The sequence below is a fragment of the Rissa tridactyla genome, chromosome 6, assembly GCF_028500815.1.
Source record: "Rissa tridactyla isolate bRisTri1 chromosome 6, bRisTri1.patW.cur.20221130, whole genome shotgun sequence".
NCBI classification, from domain to species: Eukaryota; Metazoa; Chordata; class Aves; order Charadriiformes; family Laridae; genus Rissa; species Rissa tridactyla.
In genome coordinates, this window is record NC_071471.1 from 14744695 (window position 1) to 14767320 (window position 22626).

Below are 22626 nucleotides of genomic sequence, written 5' to 3' on the forward strand. Positions count from 1 at the left end.
ATGGTAACTGCCATTACAGAAACAACACCACATGGTCATTTGTACAAGCGTTCCAACACGGGGCTTCCAAACCACCTCTTGGGCAATTTTTCCTCTACGATGGTCAAGGAAAGACCTGAAATCCCACTCCAGCTCTGGAGTGCAAGCTAGAGGGGGGAAAAAAATGAAAGAAAGGGGGAAACGCCATGTTTAAACTGATCTAGCTGGGTCTGAGCGTAACAGAGCGAGGATCGACACAAGCTCTTCATTGGGCAGACGCCTGGAGGCAGCGCCTGCGGCAGAGCAGCAATAATCTCCTACTTGGCTGTTACTGGGATTCTCGCTGCTGAACAACGTCCTGGTTGTCCCTTCAGCATTTTGGGACAATCGCTTGGAGGTTCTGGTGCTCTCATACCCAGCCTGGCCAGAGTCTTCTTCCTCCATAGACTGTGAGTGAGCTAAAACCCACATTGATATGTCAACCTTATTTTCAAAGACAAAAAAACCCTAAATCACTCTCATTACCAGATCAAGTTTCATTCCAGTAAGACTCTTTAAATAATTTAAATATTTATTTTAATAAAAATAAATAAATACTTCTCTTTTCACATTATAAAACTCCCTGGAGACAGAAATAAAACAAACCAACCCCAACCACAGGGGTTTCTCTCGCAAATCAAAAGATGGTAAATGCTTTCTTCTGATGGTCATCATAAATCCACTTGTAGGCATCAAGTAGATGGTAGATTATTCCAGAAACAGAAGAAAACTCTCTTTGAGGAAACAGTAGTTCAGCACCTTGTTGTTGGGAAGAGAAGTTCAGCTCACACAACTGTTGCCACCAGCAGATGAGTCCCATTTGTCCATAACGTGACCACGTGTGCTGTGAGAGAAGTTCCACTCGTGCAATGTCACCACCACCAGATGAGTCCCATTCGTCCAGAACGCGGCCACGTGCGCTGCGAGGTGTGAGCAGCCCTCTCTGCGATGGAAGTTCACAGCATTCGTTCTTAACCATTTCCTTGCCCAGGTGACGCCAACCTTTCCACCTTGTGCTTAAGGTGTGTTAGCTAATTTCAAGGAGAGTTACTGTCTCCAAAATAGGGGCAGGCAGGGGGGGAAATAACAATCTTAACCACTACTACTTAACCTAAAGAGAAAAACTTGTGTGCCTGCTGCTATTTCAAATGAGGTAGTAGAAAAGTAACTAAAAGAAGAGGTAGTCACCCAAAGGTGATGACAGTGTTACTCTGGTAGAGCATGCCTCACAGCAGCTCTTGATGGAGTATTTCGCACACCATCCTCTCGCGGAAATAAGGCATGTGGATCTGAAAAGAAAAGAAAAATCCATTAAATACACATCATGGCAGAAAGAGACACAAAATACGCAGAAACGCCCAGTTACTTCCTTATTATACACTTCCTTTTAAGAACCGCCAACGCTTGCCCTTCCGGTACAACCTGGCTTTCACCCGCACAGCTCCTAAGAGGGTGACATGCCACCAAAACCAGATCTCCTTGACCACACAACAGCTCACAAGCACTTTCACAGAAGAGCACTGCCTTGGAAAAGAACCAGTGTCTTCACTGGTCAAAGGCTGAGACCCATTTCTCCCAAAGATCCCAAGGCCAGATCTCACAAACCCCCTGGCTCCAGTACCTCGCCCAAGAGGAATCTCACTGGGAGCAGATACCGGACGCCAGGATGGAGAACACAGCTCTGCCCTGCTGAGGCCACTTGGAAGTTCCAGCCCAGCCACTATCTCCCAAGAACGGAGAGAGGTACAAAACCTCAGCCGCTGCACCAGATGCAATTAACAGCCGCTGCGTAACTTCCCTGGCTCTTGTCTCTGTGCGAAAGGGGCTGGAGCTGTTTAGAACCTTCACTCACCTGTGTAAAGGTCAGCGGTTTCTCTCTCGAGATGTAATCTGCGTATTTGCAGGTGAAAACGCCACAGTCGCTTCCATTCGATTGCTGAGGGATTTCCTAACGAATGCAAAGAAGATGGAGAATTTGCCTCTATCTTCAAGGAAAAGCAACTTGGAAGCAGCACCCATTACCAAAAATACCCTAACCAGACACTCCTGAACTTGCACCATCCCCAGTAACCGCTCCCCAACACAAGGAACAGACCCCAGGAACTGCACATCATCCCTCCCCTCGGCTTCCTACGCTCGGATGTTACAAGCCAAATTCCTGGCAGGCTGATAAGGGACAGCAGGCTTCCTCCCTGCAAGGTGTCTGGAGGTTTCTACAGTGTCTTTCTGAAGTGACATCCCTTAAATCGAGGCTTTCGGTGCTGCTTTTCGCTATTGCTGAGAAACATCAGCCCAAGCCCTTGCTTTGTCACGTGCCAGGATTTGGGCTGCAAACAAGCAGCCCACGTTCTCTGACGACTGCTAAAGAGACTTGAAATTTGACTTGTGAAATGGGGGCAAAGCCAAATTCACCTTCACGTGGCAGAGGAATTAAAAAAAAACCAACAAAGTATTCGGCCAGCAAGGAGAGGCACTGCTCAAAGATTTCATCCCAGCACGGTTTCCTGGTCCACTTGCAGCCCCATGTGGGACCAGAAGAAGATGCTTATGGCTGTTCTCTGAAGTCCTGGCCTTATGAGAAAGCGTTAAGAGCTTTGTGACAAGGAGTTCTAGTTCACATTTCAAGTGCAAGCAGTGCTCACTCACATGTGGCTCCATGCTGTGAACAGTCCACTCTGAAACATTCAGCTTCACGTGTCTTTTTTCACGGCTCTCCTCTTGCAGGTATTTGCTGTTGAAAACAAAAGAAAAACCACTCTTCATCGCTGTAATTTAGGCCGAGAAAAAAAGAGCTGCTGAAAGATCACAGGAAGATGAATGGCAGGAGAGTAAACATGTCAGAGGATCCTCACAGCAGCTGATTTCAGGCATTTGGAGGAAAAATCCAAATCTTAAATTTACAAACGCTGCGAGAGGCTGCGAGCTAACCATCAGGAATGAGACCGACAATTCCGACAATTCCAAATAAGGTCATTGCTTAGCAGAGGTCAAAAAACCCCAAATCCCATGTTATCAGAGGAAGAACAGAAAAACCAAGCAAGGAACCCTAATGTCGTCAGCCCACCACGTGCCTGAATCCCACAGACTGCGTGCGCCTCCGGAAGGACAAATACAAAAGCTTTTGGGCCAGCACCTCTGGCTGAGGAAGTTTCCAGGCCAGCAGTTGCTGGAAAAAAGGACTGGATGCAGACCTGTTCTTATAGCCTTTCCCAGGCACCTGCTCTTAACTGTTCAGGACAGCACCGGACTAAACCAACGCTTGGTTTGTCTCTGCGGGGCCACTCTCCTTGCTCTTGGGCTACAAAGCTGCTGGATTAAGGGGTTTTACTACCTCTGCATCAGTGGCAGAGACTTCTAAGGACGCCTGCTTGCACAACAGGAAAACCTGTCCCCGTTACGTTGGAGAGGTGTGCGTGCCAGCTGACACAGCTGCAAAAGCTGGCTACACGGTATCTGTCTTGAACGAGAATGTCAGAATTACAAAGAGCACCCAGCGGTATCCTCAAACACTTCTGCCCTCAAATTCTTCCCTTTCGTCAATAGCCCCATTTTATTGATCACTAACAAAGTTGGTGCCCGTGTGCCACGGGGCTACCATGTCTTTGTCTGTGCTCTAGGGGGAAGGTGGCAGAACCCAGGCATCCAAGACGCTGGGTGGAGGGGACGACGTGAGACTAGGGAAGGAGTCACTGTCAGACAACTCGCAGCAAGCGAATCCAAGATTTCTGGTTTGTTATCTACAAGACATGTGGAAACTTGCCGTCGTGTCACAGGGGCAAAACCCAAAACCCTTCTCCTAATTCACAACACAAAAGCACTGACTGAGCAGTTACTTACAGCAAAGTCTCACAAATCTTGTCCCCTCCTTGTCCCAGGGAGTCGTAGTATTTGACGGTCTTCTTTCTGGTGTCTATGACCTGTTATTCAAAGGTGACTGTTAGACAAAGCACCACCTTGTGCTGCACAAACCTCCATGACTTTTCTTGCTAGCTTTTTCTCCCCACCCAACTCTAAATAACAAGCCCGTTTGACTCACCGCTAGTGCCCAGTGCAAGCTCAAATTAATGGGCACTAAGATGACGTCCTTGTGGAAGACATCCACGCGTCTGGTCAATCTTCTTACTGTCCTGTAGCCCCCAGAAGCTAGTTTTTCATAAAACAAGGAACTAAAAGCGTGGACTGATGGATATCCTGCCTTCTTACTTCTCTCCATCACAAGACCCATGTAGAAATTAATGACCTGTACCACAAAGAGTAAACTGGAGATGTAAAATCAGACGCTAGCTTACCAAACGAAAAATACAGCCACATCTCTCTTCTGGCCACCCTGAAGTACGCAGCTGAGAGAACTCCAGCCTCAGCTGTCAGCTTTTGTTGAGAGAACTTCGCACTTGGTTACAGTTGTTTATCAAACTGCACTTTGGTAAAAACACCTGCCACCCACTCCAAGAACCTGGACTAACTCCTGGAAGCACATAACACAACAAGTAAAGGAACTGCCAGGAACACTGGACCCTCAAGTACCTAAAATAAGAAATGCACAGAGATTTCTAGCCTCTGCAGTGCAGGTCATCAAATAACTTTGAAAAGTACACGGTGAAGGGGTATTTTTAAAGAAATGCTCAATTAGAAGATCCCTGTGCTGCAGCTAGTTTTACCTCATCATTTAGCCAGCAACCGTTCCTTAAGGTGTGGATGTCCTCACGAGTCACCTTTAGGTTGAAGGCACTGCTCATGATCTCCTCTGGCTCACCTTTGCCTAATGCGGCAACGACCTCTCTCTCCATGGCCTGAAATGGACAATTAAATGGGGAAGGACTTGTGAAACAGAGCATCGAGCATGCCAACCTGTGGGCACCTTTCAGCTCAAACACGGCCTGGAGACGAAGCTCAGGTGACAGAGCAACTGCCTTTGCCGGCTTTCGGCTAGGTTAGCAATCGCCCTTTTTGTTGGTTGGTTGGTTTCAGCATCCTGACTTGCAACTTCAGGGCCCAGGTTTGCTTCAATTTGTTTTCACCAAGGAAGCTGAGATAAAACGCAGGGACGAGCAAACACACAGCAAACGCCTTTCCCATGCGATGCTGCAGCCCTCGCAACGCTGAGGTTTAAGGCAACCGCAGCAGGCATTCTCCGTGCCAAGGCAGCTACGTCAGGAGCCTGAAAGAATGGGAAGGTGGGGGAACTTCAAGGGAGCTGAAGTACCAGCAAAGGGAGAAACCGAGGCAGCTACACTGCAGTCAGGCAATCGGGAGTCCAGGCTGTGCATGCAGCTGATTGTCATTTGCAGGTTTCCATGCAAAGGAAATTCTGCTTAGGGAATGCAAAGCAACCACTGGGTCTGTTAGTATAAAATACTCTGAACTGCCAGAGCATCTTCTTCTCGGTTGAACGTGGGCTAGCAGGATAAGAAAAACCCCTGGTTTTCCTTGTACTGAGCATCACCCCGCAGACGTTGTAAACTCTGGACTTGCTAGCCCTTTCCAAGTCAATCCTCAAGAGGCAAAAAAGGGGGCGCTCGATCAGACTGCAACTCCCAAGAATAAAAGCGGCCAACACTCAGACAAGCAGGGGAGGCTGTTGTTAAACGTGGACTCCTTTTTGTCCGAGTAACAGAAGCCCCACCAACCCTTAGGTTGGAGCACAACTGAAGGAGTGCGTGGAGCATCAAATGCTTAAATCCTTTCAATCCTTCAAACCAGCTTTAGTGCTGACCTTTGCACTGGGAAGTCACAGCTGCAGACACTCCCTAACAGCTTAAATGCAAGTTCTTCAGATTTCAAAAAGCCTGAAGAACCACCTGTAACAAATGGAGCTCCTTGCAGCTGTTTCACAGCCTTCTCTTTTGTCAAACAGCCTGCCAGCTACGGTACCTCTGTGAGTGGAGTAAAGTCTTTTCCTATTCTTCTCAGCCTTATGACTTTCTTTCCTTTCACGGCAAGGGCGGGTGACTTTTTGGCCTGGGCGGGTGCCAGAGGTACTTGGCATAACACACCTTCTGCGATCTGAGCTTCACGCTGTTCCTGTGAGACAAAAGGATGTCAAGCTACCAATCCAGCACAGATTTTTTTGCTAGGGGATAGCACAGAAAATCTTGCTCATGTCTAAAACTGGAAGGGTTTTTGTACACGCATCTAACCAGCCGACTCCAAAGTTACTTTTTGTCGAGGACTGCATCCCAACTGCGCACCCATGTAGTGCTGCACTCAAAACTAAACGGAGGCAAGAGAGGCAGGAAGTTAGTTTGGCTTGGAGTAGCGTTAAGAACCCCAGAAAAGCCTCCGCAGGTAGGTATCAGGTTGAGATGGAGATTAATAGCTCTGATTTCCAGGACTAAAATTTAATTTTGATCTCAATCCTGACCAGAGACGAAAGTCAAAGAGATGTACTTCCTATCTCACAAAACAAGACACCACTAAAGATACCACAGTCCAGCTCTGCAGGTCAACCAAGCCTGTGCAGTAAAGACTCTGAGGCTGTACCCAACACATCAAAGGGGAAGAAGAAAAATAGTATAGGGTAGTGCGCTCATCATAGTCTAGAAACAAAATGAACGGCAGCGGGAAACCCTTTGTGATCGTGCTACTCAACAAATCATGCTCCCGCTTCCCTTGGGAAAAACGACCTGGATGAATACAGATATTGTTGAGGAAGTAATGAAAGGGAGGAGCGCAAAAATTTCTGATCACAACCAGATACATTTTCCTAAAAAATGAAATCATGAATAACACAAGCTTACCCCTGCAACTGCAACAGCTTGTTTCACCGCTCCGTCCTCTTCCAGACATTCTTCTGCTGGTGGGGAGCCCCTGCGAGGAGAGGGAGAGAGAAAGAGAGAGAGCAGTGAGCTGTGGACCTGTACTGTCCCACGGAATTCTCAAGAATTCACCTTCTGGACAAGAAATGCTTTTTCAAGGCTGATGCTGACTACAGCCTCGGTTGCACACGTGTGACAACATCGTCTCCGCTTCCAGCACGATTCTTTCGGAGCAGCGAGACTGGCATAGAAGGAAGCGCTGGAGGCTTTGTAAATTCCTTCCCATCTCCCTGTGCAAGACTCCTTTGGTTTCTCTTGATCAGTTTCATTATTTGGAAAACAGGGAAGCAACCAGCACTTCCTCTGTCAAGTGCTCTGGGATCTACTGGGGATAAATGCTGCGTGCTAGGGCTTATACTGCAAGGTATAACAGGAACACCCGCAACTCTACCTGCAGCCACATACAGTTAGCTTACGGGAACTAAGACCAGCACAGGGAATGAAAAATGGGACACCTACAGGATATTTACTTGCCTTCTGTAGGCTAGTCAAGAGAGTGACTGTCCCCATTTGGAGAGGATTACCAGTAAAACCACACAGACTCTGAAGAGCAAACAAATACACAGACAGTAAAGATGTCTGTCTATACGTGCCTTCCTCAAAACCAAGAATTTGCCTTGTCACCAAAGACCCCCTTTTTCAGGAGGGAGACCTACAACAGACTCTCACAGTATTCTCCCCTTTCAGTCCAGCGTGGTAAGAGTAGCTATCACAAGCTTTGTCAAATGACTTCCCTTGGTAGTTAAATCCACAAAAAAAGGCAAGAAAATGTTCCTTTCACTTCAACCCGTCATACTCTATCCGTTCCTTTATTTCCTTCTCTCCCCTCACGCTCAGGTGAACCACTGACAATTTAAGCACACAACAGTGCCGCACGGCTAAAGAGAGCGCTAGTGTTTAAAGCGGGGAGAAGAACAGGCACGGAAAGAGACACGCGCACAGAGCCAAAAGAAACAAGAACCGTGATGAAAAGAGACTCTACCTGGTCACAACATCTCCCTGAGACAGCTCTGGGCAGCAAACACCTACCAATTTGATACCTGCACAGAAAAGCAGTAGTATTAAAAAAATAAGTCAACTTTCAATTGCCATCAGATGTACGTAGCTCTCCGTTTCTGAGGAATAAATAAATAAAAAAAAAATATTTAAATTAGGAAGTTTGAACTCTGGCAAGCAGTGTGAACTTTGAATATCATGTGGGAGTGTATAGGAAATGCCCTATTTTCATTTGAAGTCTACCTACAAACTGGAAGGGATTTGAATCATGGGGATACTCACCAGTCCTTAGCGTTGGATATGGATAAACATCTCCTCCTTTTGTTTCTTCCGGGTCACTCATCACAGGTTCCTTGGAATAGGCTTCAACCCTTTGGTGCAGCAAAAACAACAGAGGAGAATCACTATTTTTATACCTAGGGCATTTCTTGTCAGTACATACCAATTCACTAGGACAGATCCAGTTCAGACGTACGCAACTGTCTACGTTAGAGTTGGAAGTCACGGGTAAAGCAACAGGTATACGTAACGTAAAATTAAGCTGTTTAATCCCTTGGCAGAAACATCCTGTCTCCTGCACTAGTTTCCAGACAAAATGCAAAGGGATTTCCATGGGGAGTTTACGTTCAGAAACTCGGCCACTTTCAACTCGGGCACACTGAAGATACACGAGTCCAATTTTCTGTCTCTTCAGAATTTCAAGAGAGATCAATCAATCGTGGTATTTGTTCCCTTTACCAGTCAATCAGTGGCTTTTTTGGTTTGTCTTTAAAAAGAAAGAAACATTCTTTGCACATCCTACAAATAGCTGGATTAACCTGAGGAGGCCACCGAGGAGGACATTTTACTTCAGACCTGCTCTACCCTGACCTCAGAGACTACATGCTCATTAGCAGTCGGAGTGCATTAGGCACGTGCCCTGGGAACACGCTCTGGTTTAGCTTCACCTGAAAGGAATCTGCTTCACATGCTCCAGCTCTGCTCTGAGATATGAGCCCAACAGATCATTCAGGGACTATTCGTGCTTCATTGCAGGGAGCTGAAGCGGGGGGGTCGGTCTTTTAAAAATTACTTTGCCCCAACACTTGCCCTGGGACACTGCCCAGAACCCCCACAGTAGGACACAGTCATCCCCTCCGCTTCCATGTACAACACCTACAAAGTTACCACCAAGAAGTTAAAGGTAATTTTGCCTATAATTACTTGCGGAACCTTGTCGGCTCTGGATTAGGACGGCTTCCAGCATCTTCTTCCTTTACTGGTTCCAAAGGCTTTTGATGTTTCACCTTTTCTCCTCGCTGAACATCCTAGCAAAATGGAGGGAAAAACAAACAGCTTAGAACCACTGCATGTGAAGCAAACGTTTGTCATCCGGATATAGCGTGGACTGCACAGGCTGCTCCCAAAATACTGGCACGTTATTCACATTTACTTTAGCAGGAATTCCCACCTTCCTTTTGTGTTAGCCCTGCTCTAGGAGCTCGTGTCCCACCAGAACGCTCAAAATTCCTTCTGCAACTGTTTCCTCAATTGGGGGCCTCTGCTCTTCAGCTATGGTCTGCACCCCTTGCCTAATAATTCAGGCTAATAGGCATTCCTGCCAATAGACATCATGATTGGGTGCTATGAGTCCCCGGGCGTATCCTAATCATGCTCCACAGCTTGCCATGGCCTGCTTCTCCAGCACTTTGCCCTACATTCTTCTCCCATGTAAGCTCATCAGGAATTTTCCAATGGTTCCTTCAGGTATTGGAAGGAAAGGACAGGGAAAGACCTCTCAGATAGCCCTGTAAGGAAGGAGTAGCAGCAACTCAGTGGGTTTTTTCCCTCCGCCATCCTTTTAGACTTGCTACCTAAAGAGCAGAGTTGAGCTAGGTTAAGGACAACATAGTGAAACAACTCTGCAACAAATACATACTTAGTGACAAGGCAGTACAGCTCCACTGACAAGGGAAACTGGCTGCAGGGTCCTCCCCCACTACACCAGGTCCATGAAAATGGTTTAAAATTCAATCCTTTGGCAACAAACCACTGCTCTGTTCCAAGACTTGATGCACGTAAAGGCAAATGAAATGCTATATGCTGATTTCCCAGAAGCATCCCTTCAACTTCTTTCACTACACCCACTGTGCTGTTACAAACTGCTCCTTCAGCCTTTACACACCGTTTTGCTATCAGTGCTAAGTTCTTTCCATTCAAAAGACACATTTCGCGCTCAGGTTACCTCTTCAGCAGTACAGAAAAGCCTCCCCATTTTGCTGGCTTCCAAAGTGCTGCGTTCTGGCGCAGCGCGCTCCTTAATGGGTGGCCTCGGTGTCAAGACGCTGCCTGAGGCAGGTTTGATGTCCTGCTTGCCCCTCTGGCTTGTGCTAAAAACATCAAGGGCAAAAGAAATAGTATCAAGAGAAGGTTCAAATATGCAGCTCCCGATGCTAGCTTCACCAACAGCTGTTGTGTTAAAGCACGTACGCTGATGATGATGGAGACAGACGCGAGATGTTTACAACCTTTAGATGAAGACCTGCTGTCTTCAACTAGCTCATGGGAAAGTACAGAGAAGTCAAAGCGAAAATCGGAACAACTGCCTTGAAGATACACTGCTGTTTGTCACCTCAGCCTCTTCTCAAGTTCTACACTTCCTCTTACCACAGACCTTTAATCTTTATCTAATCTCCTGTGGCTATGAAGTATCTGGATTTAAAGAAAAAGCTTAAAATCAGTGGGGGGAGAAAAAACCAAAAAAGCAGCTGGAGACCTCCCTTAGTACAGCAGCCTGAGGGAGTTCCAGGCTACCTTGGAGGAATATTGCTCTGTGGACACAAATACAAATGTTAGGCAATACGGAGGAAGTTCAACAACGAAAGAGAAAGGCAATAAACCTTTCGGAGAAGAACTCCAAGAAAACGGAAGGATTTTTACCTCAGACGCGGAATTGTCTTGTCACAAAGGGACAGTGAGCGTAAGGCATCGATAACTACAAAAAGAAATTGAAGGGTTTTATGAGTTTACAGTCAAGAGCTTCACAAAAGAAAGCTTGTCATTTTCTCTCCTACATCATAATATTATTTGTGTTATGTCACTTGAGGAGAGTTTCAGAGTTTCATACTGGCAACTACAGAAAGTTGTGCACACAAGGGATTGCCAGCCAAAACCCGAAATAAAAAAGGGTTATCAGGACCTACTACCCAAAATCAGCTTTTCAAACTACTGACTTCTGGCAAGCCAACAGTGGACATATCAGAACTGAAGGACTGCATCCAAGGCAGCTCGTCTACTGAGATGACAAGATCAACGCCTGGCTCCACTCCAGAGGCAATGCAAGGATGCAGGCAGGAATCAGAGCTCACACTCAAGTATTCCCAGACGCTGCCTAGTATTGTGCCTGCAATAAGCCCTACAGAACTCTAGGGGTCCAGCTGTATGGTGCACAAGGGCGGGTGAAAAAGAAACGAGTTCATAACTCCATGTCAGCCTTACCAATCCGTAGTGTTCCTCCTTCTTCCATACACCATCTTGGTCTTTTAGCTGGAGGCTCAGAAAAGGTGGACTGCAAACAAAAAAAAGGAAAACAACGAGAGTAAAACGTGAATTCCATGTGAATGTCAGCAAACATAAACGTCCTGAAATTTAGTCAACTCTGTTCTGACTTGGGGACCATGATTTGCCCGCTCAGACTGCGGAAGAATGCCAATCTTTGCAGGATCTCTGACGAGTACACTTTAGGCTTTTAATACAGGCTCTCATATCTGCAGTGATTAAAACAATATAAGCTTGTCACGCAGTTATCACTAGTCCAAAGTGTGGTAGTTTAGCCCTTCAAAAACATATTTTGAACAAATAAGAGTGAATGACTCTCTCACGAACTAATAGTCAGAGCATGACAGATTCTTATTCCTCTTATCCTATAGGGCAATAAGAAAAATAGCACTACTACTTGAACCAAACTGGGAAGTCAAGCAGCTCATGACTCATTTTAACCGAGTCCGAGTCCTACAGCCATCCTCCCCCGGAACGGTGGATTATGAACCTATCAGAAGGAGGTTTATCCAGAGGAAGTACGCAGTTTTTCTTGCAAAGTAGTGTATTTTGATTCCTTAACTACAAGCTTGAGAAAGAGAGTAACAACAGTTTACAAACACAGGACAACCATAAACTGGGATGATGGGAAAGTATCTGGAAGGCCCAACTTCAGGACGCTTCAGGGAGAGACGCTTGCTCTTTCATCTTCCACAGATTCGCCCTATTTTCCCAACCCTTGCTAACCCCTTCCCCAGACTCTGTGCTCACAGCATCGTCCCTGACTGACGCTCTCCGACGTTTAGTTGCCTTGCGTTGCAACTTCACCACAGAGGAAACTTCTTCAGGTTTGTCTCCAGGCTCAGAGTTGTCAAAATCTAAAAAAGCAAAGACAGGCCATATAAGAACATGATAGGAAAGGAGATTAGGATTTCTATTGGCACCAAAGCCACAGCTAAAGCAGAGTAACCCATTTCAAGTTTCACACCCTTCTGCCAACAGCACTTGGTGGCAATTTTTGTATTAGTTGCTTCACTGAGCAGCCCCTCAGAGCCACAGCTCAAAGACTAACCCACCCGTGAGTCTGCCAGCCAGATCTGCAAAAAAACCCTGCTTTGGGGAACATTCCCTGTTTCCGGAGAAGCAGCACAGGGTGCAATTCATCCTCCTCCCACCTCCACACACGCATGTAGTTTATTACATGTACGTGGTTATTACAAAAGTAATAAACTAAAATAGAAAAAGTAGAAAAGTAAAAAGAAGTACAAAAGCCAGAGTTTTCTAAGGCAGATGAAACCTAAGAAAAATCAGGCCTATTAAAGACTTCTGTAACGTCCAATACCTGTTCTTCTCTTTTTGGCTGGAGGCTCATCGGGATCCTCCACAGGTGTACAAATGCTGAGGAAAGAACACACAGAAGAGTGGTTTGAAACTTCCTGAAGCTTCTACCAGGCTGACTTCCCTTCACAGGGCCCAAACTTCCAAAGTTACTTTTCATAGCCCAAAGGTCTCCTCCTCCGAGCACCCCTGCGATCATCTCAGGCACACACACCCAACCTGAGCACACCGCTGAGCATCCCCCATCAACCCCCCACAACCTCTCCCAGGCAACGGACCGCTCACACACAGCTCATTATCCCACTACACCCTATTAGGCCTCTTTTCCTCATTCTCTTAATGCTTCCTAACGTTTTACATCTGTTCCTATCACCAAAAACTTGCAGAAGTTACGATGCCAAGTTTTCCTCTTTCCTCAAGGAAAGCCACATACCAGCCATTACTAAGCCTTCCAAGTTCCTCAGTCACTACACGGAGTTGCAAAGAAAAGACTAAGTAGGACAGGAAACAAAAGGTGGGAAAGCAACTCATGCAGACACCCACTGCAATAACTTACTGCTAAAGCAGTGCTCGGGAACTCGTTCTTCAAAGGATTCTTAGCTGCACCCTTTCTTATTAAGCGTATGTCCAAATATTCTATCACTTGATAACAACGATAAAATCCAGTACACATTTTTACTTTGGGAATGGAGCACAAAGGTTGCTCCTAGTTGGTTTTTTCCTCTATTTGCCCCACAAAATGCCATGACAGACGCCAAGGATTCTTTGAAGAATTCTTCCGTCTTTCTTACACAAAATCATTCCTTTTAAACTGTTAGGCCCCCAAAACCTGCTGCTATCACCACTCATGGACTATCTCATCTTCTCTCTGTATCAGGAGCACAAAAAGGAACCGATATCCTTAGCGGCACCTTTCATACAATACCAAGAATATTTGCTTTTACTATGCTGTTAAAGTCAGGCAGAAAATATCGGGGAGGGAGGTCTGAAAGGCAAATACACTATAATAAAAATGCAACCTTACTCAGCATATTTGACGTGGCAGAAGGTAAAACTAAGGAACCCAAAATATTGGTATCCTCCTGCTCGACTTCAGCAAGAGCTAGCTCATTCTGGGCTGCTTTTCAGTGAAAGCTTTCCAGCCTCATTCTTCTGCAGGGATCGGCACAATCCAACCTCCTCAAGGCTACTTCCTCAGAGAAGCACGGTTTAAACGCCTGACTGCGCTTCATAACCACAGTTTGTGAACACAAGTGCCTCTTTCTCCACCTTTCCCAGAGCACCCAACACCTGTGACAGCCTTGTCTTCTCCTTTTTCACTTTAACAGACACTTGGAGGGCTAGAATTACTTGGATCACAAGAAAAGATGAATTCTCTCTTGCCAGTTCAGAAATAAACGTGGAAACCTTTGCTGTTCTGAAGTGGGCATGGCCAGGGAACGTGCATGGACAAAAGGGAAGGAAAAAATCAATCTAAGCCTAGCTACCTCTCTCTCCCATGGGAATACACAACCCCGGGAGGAGGTTAAACTGTGTCATTGCAACTGGGGTTTTGCCAAGGACCCGCCAGAAACAGGGAAGCGCACAGAGTGTTGAGTAGTATTTGAAACATGCCGAAAAAACGGGCCAGAACATAAAAGCAACTTGAGACCGCTCTCCAGGGAGAGACGCATTCATGTCCTTCTCCACGCTCTACAGGAGACAGCACCTATTTACGCCCAGCATTTGACTTGCCTCCTTAGCAAGGACAGGAAAGAAAGAAGGTATTAGGAAAACTCAGCAACTCTGTAGGCTCCCACAGAAGCTCAGGCCCTCCTCTTTTCAAAACCTCCTCCCCCACCAGTGTTGAGGACACTTCATTAAGATTTATAATTTGAATTTGTAAAAAATTCAAGTTTTCACAGGGTAACCCCCCATCCCAAAAAATCGCAGACTGCGCTTCAGCAGTGCAGTACGAGAGTAGCTAACGCTTATCTCCTTTGCCCACCACCTTCACCACTCACGCCCGTAATTGTTCATCCTTCTCTCACGGAAAAGCCTCAAGGGGCCGAGCCCAGCCCAGGAGCGTGGCGGGGACCCCGGGGCAGGACACCACACTGCGCCCCAGCCCGCAGAGCGGCTAACGGCTCAAGCCCCTCAGGCCGACGCCATGGGGCCGAGGCTCCTGTTACCCCCAAGCAGGCCCCGGGGGGTCCCACAAGGCCCCGCTTACCCAGCCCTGGCCTCACGGCCCAAGCGACGCTTTGTGCCTCTCCGCTGGGGAGCTGCAGGCGCTGCGTGCGGTTCCGCCATGGCTCCGCTGCAACTAGGGACGCGGACGCTGCGTTCGACCATTGTGACGAACCGTGATGTAGCGGCGGCCAAGGGCCCGCTGCAGGGAGCCCGGCTAAAGCGGCCGCTGTGGGGCTGGCGAGTGCTGAGCTGGCTCCTGGTGGCCTTGGCTGGCGCTCGGGGGCCATCCTCTGCCCTGCCCCGCTGTTAAGGGGTGGGGGGTTTAATAGGGTTCTTCCTAGTGGTTTATCAGGTGTTGCCTCTGGGGTGGAAATGTGCCCGTGCTGCTGCAGCCACGTCCTGGAGAGCCTTTTCCACATGAGGAATGAAAATGAATGGTTAAGTCCAAGAGGAGCAAAGGGGGCAGATGAAAGGGCTCAGGGCAGGAATGGCCCTTTGGGACAGCCCTTGTCACAGGAGGTCCCCCTAGCTTTTGACGCCTGCAGGGAGTCTTAAGTGGTGGTGGGCTGTGGTTTAATGACAACGACCTTCCTCATTACTTTAGGAACTTAATTGCCGCTCCACTTTATGCTTCAGGGCTCTGGCCCAGGAAGATGCCTGAGCGCTGGAGGCAGAAGTGGCCATGGCAGAGGCGTTGCAGGCAGGCTGCAGGCAGGGTGGGCGGTGGAAGCAGCCCGGCAGAGGGCAGGGCAGCCCCCCGCAGGGCCTGCGACTTGGAGATGCCTCTTCAGTCGGCTTCTGCCTCCCTCTCCTCTCCCCATCCCGCAGGTGTTAGCTGAATCCTGCAGCCGAGAGCTGGAGGGGGCGCAGGGCATTTGAGTTCCTGGGTAAAGAAAGATGCGAGGTTTTTCTCGGTTTCTCTCTGTGAAGCCAAAACTCACCTGCAACACTCCCGTTTCTGTCCACGGTGGAGAAAAGTGTGAAAGCAGCTTCATAGAACTGGATGCTGAAGCAGCATATTTCAACTTAGTGGCATAACAGTGGCCAGATTAGTGGCCATCACCACCTCTTTGTGGACCCAGAAGGACTAGGGGTGCCGGGCAGGGGTCCCTCAGCTTCCCGCCACCATTGCCATGGCAGGGGCTTGCATGGAGGTGGCACATCAGCTCAGCGAAGCCCCACTGCAGCGTCTGCTCCACATCTGGTCTGGGCTGGGAGGATGGCTTTGGGGGAGGCGTGCGGAGACCCTGCTCTGTCCTCCCGGTGTCACCAGAGAGGTGCCCAGCACTCCTGGAGATGGGCTCTGCTCCCTCCCCTGCCGCGTGGTGCATATATATCCATATATACACACACCGGCACAAGTGTCATTACATGTGCAGGCTTCACACTTCCAAACAAATCCTCATTTTCCACCGACCGAAAATGCAATTCTGTGTCACACGCTCAGACACTGTTCTCAAATAATACCCCCTCTACTCTGTTATTTACTTGCAATCTTCTTTGGTAATGACAGACCCTCATTAGCATTGGAGACTTTTTTTTAATCGGTATAAAACTTAACTTCAGTGCCATTGCCTAAACGCTTGGTTTGACCACACCAGAAGGTTTTCTTTCTTTCAAGAGATTAAAGAACATTTCAAGTTCAGCAGCAGCAGAATTCTATTTTTTCCTAAAACCAAACAGTTCTAAATTTTGTGTCAATTCTGATCAAGAACGCTCAGCCATGACACCGCAGTACCGGATTTTTTTCAAAAATCACCTGGTTTGTCTTTGTAGCATCTCTTAAACCTGAATATTCAGCCTAATGGGCATTCCAGATTAAGCGTTCTGAAATTCATTTGCTAAACCAACATGGGATCGTGCTTAAACCACTTCCAAACAACTTCAAGTTGAACTATTTACAATTGCCTCCCATCCAACACTGTGGGGACGGGGTGGGACACAACTCGCAGGATGAAGCAGATTTTCAGTGAATTCCAGGAGCAAGAGAATCAAGGCCATATTCTTCTCCATCAAAATATTGGAGGAAGTGTCCTAAACTATGGCCACCTCACATATTAACCCTGCAAAGGGCAGTGCAAATCCTGAGAACTAATTTAGGTTACAAACAACAAATTTAACCTCAACGCGTTATTCCCTTCCAAAGGAAACAATCCACAGACATGAGTTCTGAGTTAATGTATTAATAGCGCTGTAAGCAGCCTTCAACTCTTTGTAAAAGAGTTAGACAACGCCAGATTAAAGAAGGGCCAAACCCCAAACTAAGGCTGTTCTTCCTTTGGGGAAAAAGACTTCTGTTCATAAAACTTCACCCTCTTGGCGGGATCAGGCAAGACAGAAGGAACCTTGTCGAAATACGGGTGGTCTGATACCGAGAAGGACACCAGAAATGCACAACCGGAGGGAAGCAGCAGGGAGGATCTTGCCCACAGACATACCCCGTACCCCTTTCTAGTGTTTAGAAGTTAATAAGCTTTGAAGAAATCAGTAGAGAAATTCCATGAGCATAAGCAAATGACTGAAGTCTTCATCCCTTTGCTATATTTTTAGAACAATCTTTGCTCTGTCACGTTAAGATGGATGTGGAAGCGGGACACCTGTGATCTGAGAAGAAAGAGACGTGTATCTAAACCAGAAAATTAAACAGCTGGCTTAGATCCATTCCGCTCTTTTGGACTTTACAACGTTGTCCAGTTTTTAAACACCCACGTTTTTGTTTCCAGATCATCATTCTTTGAAACCTCCCTCTTCAATCTCCCCCATTTTACAGGATTATGCCACTTCTTTAGTACTTCCAGCCTCCAAGGAACTCCTGGCACCTCACCTGCTCCAGATATTCCTGAGACTGGTAATAACCCCTACAATGGCAAAGCTCTCACCCCCCACCAAGTCCCAGGAAATCCTCCCTGGCTAAAATGTCAAACACCAGGAGCCTGCATCCCTCCAAAAGCAGTTTACGCCCCAGCATCCTGACACATATTGAGGCTTCGTACAAGCCACTTCCACAGCTCACCCAAATTCCACAGTCTCTACTAGCTCATTCTGTTGTTCTTCAGGCATTTTCTCTTCCTAATCCTTGCTCTCTTGCCAAACCAGGCTCCTGGAATGAATGCGGAAGAAAAAAGAAGAAAAGCCAAACTTCTTTATCCTCCCTCTATTCAAACTCTGCTGGTAAGCAGATCAGGACTGGTGTTGGTATTAAATAACCATTTTGTTCTGACCTTGAATTTGTGACGTGTCCATTTTACAAACCACCAGCTCCCTTGATGGTTACCAACAGTTCTTCCCCTTCATTGGGCATTGCTGGCATCGAGGTGGAAGCCCTGAAGTCCAGGCTTGTGTGTTTCCAAATCATTCTCTCCATCCTTGAAGCATATTGAAAACAACGGGTAATGCTGTAGGGATGACATTTCGGAGCACGTTCATCAAGATGCGTTACAGTCCTCTGCTCCACAGGCAGGGAATGCCAGGGCAGCAGCATTATTTGGGGGGCAGCAGACAGAAAAGGGTTCCGTGGACAGAAGCAGCCGTAAGGTATGGAAGTGAGGACCACGTGTTCTTTGCGCTTCCGAGATCCAGGTTTTCCTCACGGGGACCCAAGTTACAGGTTTCACTTCCTTAGTGGAAGATACCGGCAAATAAAGGGATTGAGGTATTTTTTAAATCCTAAATTCCTATACAATTATGTAGTTCCACTTTTTTTCTTAAGGAAAGCTGCAGCCCCACATTACACAGCATCAAATCTACGATAACATTTACGCAAGGTGTAATTACGCTCACTTCACACTCCTTCCACCCCCCTGCTACTCAATTTAGCAACCGATCCAACAGAGAAGGAACAGCTTTTGCCTCTCTCCCCCTGAAGCACACCATCACCAGACCAGATCACTGCTGGGGGGGCTGGGAATCCACTGGGAGGGAAAGCAGAGCAGTCCCTTCCCATGACAGTTCCCACACTCCACCAAAAAGAAAAAAAAAAAAAAGTGAAAAAAGACAAGAATGTGTTTTGAAAAATGAGACTATCAGACAAGAAGCACGGACGCCCAGCTTCCTCCCACCACCTCTGCCGCTTGCACTGGCCCTGGGGCTCACTCCGTGCCACCAAGCCGGCAGGAGACTAGTCCAGCAGCAAAAAGCAAATGGTTTTCTGACAGCTTTGGGTACCGACCAGCCCAACAAAAAGTCAGATCAAGGGCAGCTGATGAAGGAGGAACACAAAGAACGACCTGTCCTTTTGGTGGCATCCAGCTATCAGATTGTTTCGAACCTTCTCAAACTGCTTCCTTAGTTCTTCTTCCACAACTTCCAATTTTTTTCCCTTCTTTTTTTTTTTCCCCTCCCTTTTTAAACTGTGACATAAACCAGTTTCAGTTTGCTTTGCTGCTGAAATAGCAAGTCCCATTACTTGCGAAAGCACCTGGTATTTCTTCTCCATCCCCAATGCTGACACTAGGACTCGTGGCTCCACAATCCAGTCAAGCCTGCAAAGCAACGCAGCTGGAAACGGAATCAGGGAAAAAAATCAGCTGATTTAATTCCCAGATCCGACTGGCTGTCCAAACACTAGTATAAGGGAGAAAGCAGAACACGTTTTCAGGAGCACAATTCTTGTTGGCAGCGTGGACTTGGAGCAGCTCAACAGACAGTCGGAAAGTCATATCCTAGATTCTTTATCCAAACGCTGCTGCTACTCTGCAGAGACTTGAGCGCTTCCCGCTTCAAAAAGTAGAAAAGCCATTGACTCGGTAAAATAGAAGCCTTAAGTAAGCCAAAAATGTCATAAATAACACCAGCAAGAGCATTAGAAAAGCCGCTCCCTGATCTAGTCTGAAATAGCAGGTTGTAGCTCTGTGCTCTTCTCTCTTAATTTTACAAACACGTACATTGCATACACCTTACCTAGTTATGACTCACAAAAGTTCAGCCATCGCTCATTTGAAGCCTTGGGGAAGACTGCCCGCACGTGATTTTATTATTTTTTGTTTGAAATCAAAGTATAGGAAAGGGAAGAGTAGGGAAGCAGGAAGAACAGAAGAGCAGAGACTAGGGAAGCAGGTGGGATAGCAATTGCTGTCCTGTCGTACCCTGCACAATTGTGTTTCAAAAAGACTTTGCTCGAAAGGTCTTCATGTTCCCACTCCTTCTGATTGGAAATACAGCGCAGGTTATCCTGGCAAACCTTTACTAAAGTTCGGCTGCCGTCTTGAACTGGTTTTCAGTTGACTTGCACAACAGCAACTACATCAACTTGTTATAAAAAAACTAACACACAGAAATCCACCTCGAGCAAGTCAGAAGTAATAGTACCTCCCTAAAAACATAACAGTTGTAGGAAGGACATGAAGACATCAACGGAGAGGTGATACCGGGGGCGGGACGAGTCTATTCTCTCATCCCTGTCTTTCAGCATTCATTCCCATGTAGCATTTTTAACCTCCTGGGAACCAAATTTTCCTAACCTCATCTCCACTGAAGTAGAAACACTTGTACTATTAAAGCTTCTCACAGTGACTCTGAAAGAGAAAAGGCCATATTCCAAGCCAGACACTGCAGTTTCCTGCTCAGAATTATTACGTTCTCTTAAATTATTTTTTTTTTTCCACCTCCAGGGAAGGTTAAAAATTTGAACTCCTTATCACCTCCACAACTCCTCCTGATGCTGCAATAAGTTAAAAAATTACAGGCTGATGAGGAAAAAAAGGTGGTCCTGCCCAGCCGAGCGGGGCCAAGGCCAGGATCCTGTCTTTCGTGGAATCAGAGAAGCAGAGAATGGCTTGGGTTGGAAGGGACCTTAAAGATCATCTGAGAGATCCCATGGGCAGGGACACCTCCCACCAGACCAGCTTGCTCCAAGCCCCCTCCAACCTGGCCTTGGACACCTCCAGGGATGGGGCAGCCACAGCTTCTCTGGGCAACCTGAGCCAGGGGCTCACCACCCTCACAGCAAAGAATTTCTGCCCGAGATCTTATCTAAATCTCCCCTCCGTCCCTTTGAAACCAGCACCCCTTGTTCTGTCGCTCCCCTCCCTGATCCAGAGTCCCTCCCCAGCTCTCCTGGAGCCCCTTTAGGGACTGGAAGGGGCTCGAAGGTCTCCCTGGAGCCTTCTCTTCTCCAGGCTGAACCCCCCCAGCTCTCTCAGCCTGTCCTCCCAGCAGAGGGGCTCCAGCCCTCCCAGCATCTCCGGGGCCTCCTCTGGCCCCGCTCCAACAGCTCCGTGTCCTTCTGCTCTTGGTGGCACCAGAGCTGGATACAGTGCTCCAAACGCGGGCTCTCACAGGAACCCCCACGGTCCCTAGAGCTGTGCTCTTTCCCTCCCACCCATCGGGCACCAGGGACACAGTGCCACGGAGAGGTGGCCCCCGAGGGGGGAAGGCTCCGGTGCCGCTCCTGTAACACTTCAAAGCAGCAAATCAGGGCACTCGTCACGCCCACGTGTTTTGGAAACAAAATAAATCACCTCCCTGCCTCTAGCATGAGCAATCACAAAGAGAGCATCAGTTTTCACCTTTGCTGTCCCCCCGCCATCCCCAGCCGAGGATGACTCTGCTCCTGGTAGACCTGTGGTCACTGGCCATGTGAGGCCAGGTCTGAGCCAGCCTTGGGGGCTGAGCCCCCTCCACGGCCTTCCTGTGAGCAAGGACCACCTCACGGGGCAGCCGGCAACGTCACAACTGTGCGAAGAAGCCCCATGAGGAGCGTGTGTCCTCCCTGCCCCACCGAGGGCGGCAGGGCATTACTCACACCGCACACGCGCTCGCCCATCAGCACGAAAAAGAGCAAGCTCGTCATCTCCAAAAGGCCATTTCCTAAGGAGAAGCGAGGCCCAGCTCCCACACAACTGCTCACCCAGAGCACAGTGTTAACAGGCTGTTGCTCCCCAGGGGCTGCTCTCCGGGAACCGCCTCGGGGCACAAGGACACGAGCCCCGGCTGAAGGGCCAGAGCCATGGATCAGAGGGGACGGCGGCTGCTACGCGTACAATTTCCCCACCGCCTCATACACAGAGGCTTTCAGCAGCCACAAGCGCTGCCAAGCGACCAGCAGCAGGTGTCCCCCGACGGGGTTTACTCCACACAAGTCCTTGGCGGGTCGCGGAGAGGACAGAGAAGGCACCAGGTAAGGTGTTCACAGCAGCATCACCCTGCTCCTTCCATCACACCCCCGAGCCCCCTCTGCTTAACGGGGGGGGCCCAGGAGGACCTGGGCAGTGTCCTTACCCCACTCGCCCCTCTGCAGGGCTTGTTTTCTGGTTCATTGGGGTTTTTTCCCCAATAAAAACCCCAGATTCTGCTTTTGTACTCAGCAGAGCACAGGGTCAGCCTCAAAACTGCATCCCCCAGACAGCGAGAACCCAAGGGAAGGGGAAAGGACACTTCGAGCATTCAGCTACTGCGTCCTAGCGGTAATAAACAGCTAAAATCTTCCACGTCCTCCGGGAGCCCGGGAAGATGAAGTATCTCATGGAGGGACAAACCACGACACATTGCCTTTGTAATAGTTCTTCCTTTGGAGAACCACCTCTGATTTGGGGACGGATTAAGCTCATCACTTTGAAAGCAGAGAGCGATGTGGCTGCTGACCCGCACCACAGCCAAACCACCGCGTCAGCCGGCCCAGGAGAGCAGACCTTCAGGCGAGGAGCAGCCTGGGAAGGCTGATCCCACCCACGGCGACAGAGGGCATGGCCCCAAAATCACCAGCTTTCCCCCAAAGCTGAGGAGAGGAGAGACCGCATCACCGGGCAGGAATCACCTCACATGATGGTAACTG

General features: G+C 48.1%; 1 protein-coding gene across 1 annotated transcript; it reads right to left on the minus strand.

Moving 5' to 3' along the window:
* Window positions 1-1244: 1244 nt before the first annotated feature.
* Window positions 1245-13915, minus strand: LOC128911074 (sentrin-specific protease 2-like). The gene is made up of 8 exons (XM_054205326.1): window positions 13874-13915; window positions 12670-12687; window positions 4677-4808; window positions 4055-4258; window positions 3856-3935; window positions 2665-2749; window positions 1871-1966; window positions 1245-1307 (listed from the first exon to the last, which is right to left on the minus strand). Exons 1-8 carry the CDS (start codon window positions 13913-13915, stop codon window positions 1245-1247), a joined length of 720 nt encoding a protein of 239 aa, XP_054061301.1.
* Window positions 13916-22626: the final 8711 nt, after the last annotated feature.

Coding starts and splice junctions, on each gene's coding strand:
- LOC128911074 (XM_054205326.1), bottom strand. CDS start 13,915: ATGAAGCGCAGTCAGGCGTTTAAACCGTGCTTCTCTGAGGAA. Junction 4,259..4,676: donor GTTGCTGGCTAAATGATGAG/GTAAAACTAGCT, acceptor TTTGTGGTACAG/GTCATTAATTTCTACATGGG. Junction 2,750..3,855: donor AAGATTTGTGAGACTTTGCT/GTAAGTAACTGC, acceptor TGTTTTCAACAG/CAAATACCTGCAAGAGGAGA.